Raw genomic sequence first — 8,611 nt, 5'->3', positions numbered from 1 at the left:
GGCTCTGTGTTTTGCTATTGTGTTTAAGGTCTGAAGTTCGACTCGTATCGTTAAAATTTTTATTATTTTAAAAACAACCCTTATCCATGCATTACTTAGTTAAGTTCAATTCAGTGTAAACTTGTGTTAAGAATGAGCTTGCTAGTTCACTGGTTAAGCGTATGTATTCCGTTAGGTCCTATGTTTGACTCTTGGAGAGGATGATAAGGAATATTTTTGGCAAATGTTAGAAATCTGCCTGGAAGATAATTTTGTTAGTTTTTCATTTTAACTTTTTCTTTAGTTTCTTCTCATCCCCTTCATTATTGTTCTTTTTCTTTTCTTTTAATTTTGCTCATCGTGGTCGTAAGGAATATGGGACTAGTTGAAGTTTTGCTGTTAGTCATTAGTTGGAAGGCTATCTAGTGAGTCACTGTCAATTCGTGCGTTTCTACGGTTTTCCCTTTGTTTTTGGTAACTTGCTTTGAATTGGGTATCTGGTGGTTTGAGAATCTCTGTAGACGATCGTTTGTTTCCCTATTACGTGAGAATAACAAAAAGTAGGGAACAACAACACGACAATTCCAATAATCGTCGTTGAATTTTCGATAAGTATTGGTTTCATTAAAGGTTTCATGTCAAAACTTTTGACATAGGCATTAGGCACGTAATTGGGAATTGTTGTTGATTATTCACTTAATTGTGTAGCTGAACGATTATTTTAGGCTTCAGAGATCCTTTACGTTGTTATTGCTTTGAAATCTCTTTAGATGCGTACCGAAAACCCCTATTTTTGCGAATTTCAGACGCCAAAAAACATGGTTGTCGACGTTACATGGCCAGGGACATGGGCTTTTGACCAGGCCATATGAACTATATGGCCGTGTGGTTGGTCGTGTAACTCACTGTTCATTGAATTTGAGCAATATGAGCAAGGGACACGAACGTGTGTCCAGGCCGTGTAAGGCCATGTTAGTGCAGGGTTCACATGAGTAAGGACTTGGGCATGTGTCTAGGCTGTGTAACTCTCTGTTTATGATTTAGGACCACATGGCCAGGGACATGGGCATGTGCCTAAGCCGTGTAAGCCACATAGGTAAGGACATAGGCGTGTATCCAGGCCGTGTAACTCACTATTTATGATTTAGAATCACATGGGTAGACAACATGGGCGTGTGCCCATGTGAACCACACGGGCATACGACATGGGCGTGTTCCAGGCCGTGTGAGCCATACGAGCAAGGACATGGCCGTGTGTCCAGGCTATGTGAGCCACACGAGCAAGGACATGGCCGTGTGTCTAGGCCGTGTGGCATCTAAATAGGGTCCGAATCTTATTTTTGAGGCCATGAGTGTTGCCCAACACGAGCACTGGCATCCACAATGTGTTTATAATCTGAATTTGATTGTATGGGGACTATTTGATGCTTTAAGACTGATATATGGATGATATAAATGTATGTGTACTATGATGGCTATTACTGATACTGATCTGTATTATCTATTTTTGAATTGAATTGGAATGACTGAACACATGTTGTGGATATTTATAATCTGCATTTGCATAGGTTGGGATATTGTGACGAAGGAAGTAATCTGCTCTGAATCAATGGCTAAGCCATGATGCGTATATATATGAATCTGGCGATTTGTAGAATTTCGATCTAGCAGCTAGCCAGCATATTTGTAAACGTGTCAGACAGGCACTCTATGGTGTATAGGGTTGGTTGGGTATTGATCGCCCTTAATGGTGTGATGGGATAGCCAAAGATGATGTGTAGTGGATGGGGGTAGGAATAATTGCATATGAATTTGATTTATTCTGTATCTGAAACTGAAATTGCTTCTACGTATGTAACTGGTCTGTTTTGTATCTGAATTGAAATTGCTTCTGTTATCTAACTAAATCTTGGAACTCAGGAATTTTCTTATAAATGTGCTTTAATTGAATGGATGTCTTTTACACATTAGGTCCAACATTCGTTGTTGATTGGTTTTCAGGTGGCTCTCAAACTTAAACAGGTCGGTGCTGCAGGAGCTCGGTCATCCGTTTATCTTTCCTTTTAATTTTACTATTAGTAATTACAACTTTCTACGATATTATGATGTTTGGAGATTCCATAGATAATTAATTGCTATGGTAATTATAATATGTTGAATGGGTTTATTTTGACTGCGTTTATAAATGTAGTCTTCCTAGTATCATTAATGTAACCTCTGAATTCGCTCTGAACGTATAGGCCGAGTTTAGGGTGTTACAATTTTGAATACAATTATAAATTAAAATAACATATGAAAATAGGTAATTAATATTGACAACCAGGGTGCGTCAACTGCTCATGAAACTGCTTGATTAAGCTGCTGCTTAGCACAATACCTTTCATATGCGCAATTTTGAAATAAGATGATTGTTTTTTAGAAATGATAAACACCACCACAAGGGAGCTTTAATATTATTAATTAATAAAAGCTTTTCTTTTTATGTTCAATAACTAATAAAAGTTAAATTCAGTTACAGAGATCTTTAATGTTCCTAACAAGCCACCAAACTTTGTGCACAATTTAGTACCAACTAGTTTAGGTTTTTAAGCTATATAATCAAATTTAGTTACAAGTATGAAATTAAATAATTTAATTCAAATTAAATTAGGTATATTTATAATACGGATAAAAATAATTATATAAAAATTAATATAAAATTAAAAATATTTTTTACTAAAATGGTTAAATTAATATTTTGAATTTAAATCTCATCATGTGAATATATATTTTAAATTTATATAAAATATAAAAAATAAAAATACTCTAAAATGAATTTATTATTTTATAAAAATAAGAGGTTTTAAGAAATTAAACTTACCTAATTAGCTTACACATAACTTCAATACTCAAATTTTGAATAATAACATATGAGTCTAAAGTAAAAAAAAAAAAAAAGTGAAAGTGTTAGAAAAAACTCATATCTATTAACTAAAGGTCCAATTTTCCTTGAGCTGTGGCACATATTCACATGTTTTATTTTATTTTATAAAAATAATTAACTTTCAGCTTTGATTTTTAATAAATTTAAATTTAATATTTAATTTTTATATTTTAATTTCTAACACAAATTGATCTCTATATTTTTATAATATTATAATTAATTTAATATTTTATAATATTAATTTTTAAATTAAAATGTTACATGATTATATATAATTTGAAAGCTTAATTTTAAAGCAAAATAGAGTAGAGAGATTAAATTTTAAAAATAAAAGTAGGAAGACTAAATTTTAAATGTACGAAGTGTAGAAATTAAGAGTTGTAGTTGTTTAAACCGGATCGAACCAACTAAGATATCAGTTTAAAAAGAGATATCAGATTAATTGACTTACAAATTGATTGTTGAATTGAATTAATCTTTATTTTTAATAATTTACAAAGAAATCAGTAATCTAACTTATATTTAATCTACCTTATTTAACTTATAGTTTAAAACATACAGATAATCAACCCTCCACCTTACTAGTCACTAGTAAAAGGTATGATTAAGAAAGAATAAGTCAAATGAGAAAAGAGAAGTAAATAAAGTAGGGTTGGGGGGGTGCACTGCAGAGGCGGTTTCCAGGCTTGCAAACCAATCCTCCCACTGCATCAGGAATCGTTGGGATAAAGTAATGGGTTTGGGGTTTGCTTCAAACCCACCCGAATCTCACTCTTTTCCTCCTTCACCTTCTCTTTCTTATGTCATCTTATTGTAATAACAGCTTTCTGCCTCTTTCTCTCTCTCTCTCTCTCTCTCTTTTATATATATACACATACACAAGGTTGGAGATACAATCCAATACGAGCAAAGCAAATTCCAGGATAACTGTAGAAAGGGTTTCAATATTGTACAGAAGAAGAGATGGTGATGGAGGGTCAGCAGGAAGTTGTTCTTTGTAAAGATGAGTTGCAGATCATCAAAGGGAAGCGTACGAAGCGTCCGAGGCCTGTGTCCCCACTGACTTTAGCGACAGCTTCAACCACAACGACTTCCACTGGCGGTGAAAGTAGAACAAGTAATAATGATTCCAGCATAACCACATCTGTTGAGCCACCTGAAAGCTGTTGGGAAGATGAAGAAAACATGGCTTATTGTTTAATGCTCTTGGCTCAAGGTCAAACAAGGAAACCATCGGAGCCAACAGGTAAGACGGCCGGGATGAATGTTCACCAGTGCAAGACATGTAATCGGTGCTTCCCGTCATTCCAGGCGCTTGGCGGACATAGAGCCAGCCACAAGAAACCGAAGCTTCATAGTGAAGAAAACACTAAACGGTTGAAGTTTGTGAAAGAGGATGATGACAGGAATACAACCCTTTCACTTCAAATAACCAGTAAGGCTCCTGCTTTATGCAACGGCACCAAATCCAAAGTTCATGAGTGTTCCATATGTGGGGCTGAGTTCTCTTCAGGACAAGCTCTTGGGGGTCACATGAGGAGGCATAGGACATCTACTAACGCTACAACAACGGTTGGAACAAGCACCAGTGGTGAAACAGAAGATCTGTCGTCCAACAAACCAACAACTGTGCTGCAATTGGATCTTAATCTTCCTGCCCCGGAAGATGATCGTCACAATGAATCGAATTTCCCATTCACCGAAACCATCAATTTATGTTATTGTTAACATTAAATATTTTCTCACTAATTATTCATTCTTTGGATTCTTTTGGACTGAACCTTGTTTCCATGTTAGTGAAGTTGAAAAATTCATTGGTTGAAGTAAGATAGCTTTTGGCTTTTCATGGCGGTATTTGATCCATATAGAGAGAGAATTCTCGTATTCTTTCCTTTTTGTTTGGGGTTTTAAGAGACCTGTTTTTATTCCTTTATGAGTTGGAGAAGCATGTGAATATGTGATTAACCACCAATCCCACAACCGAAAGTGGTGGATTAGGTCCTCTTGTTTGGTTTGCAAGAAAGCTAATAAGCTCCATCTCCGTGTATCTGTTCTGTTTCATTAATATGAGAAAAATAAAATAAAATGGATGGCAACCGAGCCAGATTGCTACTTGCCCTTCTTTTATGGATCCACCTATGTTTTTAGGTAAATCACACGCTATGCACTCCCACTCTCAGCTTTAAAAACTAAGCAGAGCTAATCTAGTGACCCATCTGAACCAAACGAACAGGCCACTTAATGGTATAAAGCATGCAGGGACAAAGGCTTTAGTTTTAGACTTGTTACACTTATCTTTTAAAGGTGACTATATCAATCAATTGAATTAAATTTTTAATTTAGTTTTTCAACCGCCACTAAATTTAATTAAGCTTGATTTGGCTGCGAATTAACTTTTGATTAAAGAACCTGATTTTCAAAGGTAATTAATCTCCAAAAAGTCTATGCCTAAAGTGGTGAGTGACCATGTTGTCAAGCAACGGTGAGTAATGCATGCTAGTCTTAGCAGCAATGTTGGGTGATGCAAGGTTGTCAAAGACCCAAAAAAGGGTCTACATAATAAAAACATGATTACATTTAATATATATATATATATATATATATTTATAATATTTAGAGTAAGGGATAAGATGATACGGTTTAAATCTGTGTCAAACATCTATTTGACAAGAAATTTGATCACTACTTATAGAAGTCAAGATTAGATTTAATACTTTTAAAATATATATATATAAGGAGAACTAAAAGTGGTTCAAGATAAAATTTAAAATATGTCAATTGAAGAAAAAAACACATGAATAGTTTTCTCGTTCTACTTATGATTTTAGTTGAAGGATTTTAACTCTCTTGACAATTTTAACAAATAGATGTTTTTTATTCTGTATTTATAATCCATATTTATTTACACTTTTTTTTAAAGTGAATTTATAGACGTGTGTTTTCATAAATAAGGAAAATAAGGACTAGATTTTATGGTAAACTTTTATGCATAACTTGTTCAACTTTGCATGCAAATAAAAGCCCTCTGTCTATTGACAGAGAGAAATATCAATGAACTAATGAGAGGTTACTTAAATTTATTGTAGAGGTTTGTTAAAGGGAAGTCATTAATGGGCACATTTGGTGGGTATTGAGAAGCCACGTCATGTGATCCACTTTGCTTGAGGGCATCCAAATCCATGAGAGAGAGAGAGAGAGTTGACAGAGAAAGTAGGGATAATTCCCTTTGACATTAGCACGTGTATGGTGGTGGTCACTCAACTCTCACATTATCTAAATTTAATAAACTAAAAGGAACTACTTATCAACGCCAGTCTTAATCTCTTTAAACATTAGTGGCTGATCACAATAGTCTTTGCAATGACATATAGATAGTAGATTGTGTTTACTGTGTTTGTTGGTAGTTGAGAGAGAAAAAAGCCCTTGATGCATATGCTGGCCAGTGGCCACTCAATTTAATAGAAAGAGCATATATAAAGTGTGGGTTTGTAGTGGGAGACCAGTTTGTGAAGGTGTGATAGGCTTGCATTTTCTTACTAAAATAGGTAAGCTTTGGAGTCTGGTGATATTAAAAATGAAAAGGGCCTGAATCAGAATTTGCCAATGTCCCATTCCCAGGTGTTACATATATATCATTGTTATGTTATGTACTTGAGGTCTTGTATCGAATCTTCACGAGATTTGATTACAAAGTTTCGCTTATTTCATTGAAAATAACTTTCAGAAAATAATTTTTAGAAAATGATTTATTTTTCTAGAAAAGTTAATATTTTTTGGTGTTTAGTTGAATTTGTGCAAAATATTTTCATTGTTTGGTAGATTTTTAAAATATTTTCTGGTGTTTAGTTGAATTTATTTTTATCTATAATTTTATATTTTACATTGTTTTTGCATATATTAAAAATATTATGTTAAATTCAAATTCATTACAACGTCATTTTTAATTACATGACTACTAAGTGAGTATTTTTTTAAAATGTGACATCAACAAAATTAACAAAAAATTAATGATGTCAATAATTGGACTTGATTTTCAAATTTGAAAAGTAAAGGGACTAAATTCTCGAAAATAAAAGTACAAAACTAAATTACAAATCATGAACTGTATATAGACTTATGACATATTTTAACCTTTACACTACAAAACATTTATTATTAATATATTTATAATTGCAATAAATATTTATTATTAAAATATTAATATTGAGTATTTTAATAATATGTGAATAATATTATTTAAAATTATTATTTTAAAATTAATTATTAAAATAAAATTGAAATATTAAGTAATTTATTAAAATAATAAATTATATTTATTATATTAATAATTTATTATATGACTAAATATAAATAATTAAATATGTCTATTTAATAATATTGAAAAATATAATATTTTAAATAGTTTTAAAATTAAAATTAAAATTATTATCAATATAATAATTAAAATTATATTTAAGTTAATTTTTATAAAAAATAAAATTATCTATAGATGAGCTTTTTTCGAAAATGACTTAAGCTTTTCAAAATAGTAAGTCATTTTACAGGAAAAGGGTTTATTTTACATTGATCTGTAAGTCGCTTTTCCGTTGACCAAATTATTTTTGTGAAACAAATACAGGAAAATGCAAAAATATTTTCCGTAAAATCTTTTACATGTAAACAAACGGACCCTAAAAGTTTTTTTAAATTTAAGTTTAAGTTTAATTCAATCCATCCAAAAATTTGTTTTAATACATAAAAATATTTTTAAGAAATTTAATTATAAAAATATATTAATATTAATATTTTTATTTTATATTGTATTATTTTTGAATAGTGAAACAAGATGAGTTAGACTAAAATTAGATAATAAAAATTAAATCTAAATCTAAATCTAAATCTAACTTAAAACGGGTTAGATCAACTACATCGGGTAGGCCACTCGACCGTGAACACCTCCATCTATTATATCCTTTGATGTAATTTTGTTGTTATGTATTAACATCTGTAACTACATATAAAAGCTATCCGGAGGGCTAGTTTTAGATGCATTAATAATGTAATTAAAGATTTTAAGATGGACAATTATGGTATATTAAGAAAATCTTAAGAAAAGAAAATATACACTAAGAGTTTGCTTTATAATTTTTAATGTAAATAACAACTTATTTAACTTTTAAACTTTATTAAATAATTATATATAGATTTATGTTCATGTTATTTTTGAATTTTACTCGTTATTAATTACTTTTATGTATATTTTGATGCATTTATAAATTTAGTGTTGTGTTCATGTTATTTGTTTTAATTATTTTCACTTGACCATATAATGTCTCAATTCATCTCATATTAACATAACTTTGTCATGTCCATGTTTTTATAAATATATATATATATATATATATTTTCGACATTAAAATTAGTCATATGTATATTTTGACACATTATGCATGTGTGTCATGTTTATGTTTGTTGATATTGGGTATCAGAAAGGGAGACAAAGAGGAGAAAGTGGTAGTGCAAATGAGGTTGGTTCACCTAAATAAGCAGAAAGCCAAAAAAGCATAAAGAGGTTGAGAAGGAGGATAAGGAGAATAAGGAGGTTGTATGCTAAGGATAAAGGATTAGGGCTAGTAAAGGAGTCAAAGATTCGATCCTTTCTTCCTCGTTCTTCAAAGTATTTTATAGGCGGGGGTTCTTTTTCCACTTGTGTCATGTTATCAACAATCT

At 31.5% G+C, this 8,611-nt stretch overlaps 1 protein-coding gene across 1 annotated transcript; it reads left to right on the top strand.

Annotated features, from left to right (window-relative positions):
* The first annotated feature begins 3,536 nt into the window (after positions 1–3,536).
* On the top strand, positions 3,537–5,014 carry LOC108459870 (zinc finger protein ZAT5-like). The gene has a single exon (XM_017759267.2). It carries the CDS (start codon positions 3,866–3,868, stop codon positions 4,628–4,630), a length of 765 nt encoding a protein of 254 aa, XP_017614756.1. The 5' UTR covers positions 3,537–3,865; the 3' UTR covers positions 4,631–5,014.
* The last annotated feature ends 3,597 nt before the right edge of the window (positions 5,015–8,611 follow it).

Source organism: Gossypium arboreum, chromosome 4, assembly GCF_025698485.1.
Source record: "Gossypium arboreum isolate Shixiya-1 chromosome 4, ASM2569848v2, whole genome shotgun sequence".
Classification (NCBI taxonomy): Eukaryota; Viridiplantae; Streptophyta; class Magnoliopsida; order Malvales; family Malvaceae; genus Gossypium; species Gossypium arboreum.
Note: the sequence above shows the minus strand (reverse complement) of the source record. Positions and strands in the feature narration are given on the sequence as shown.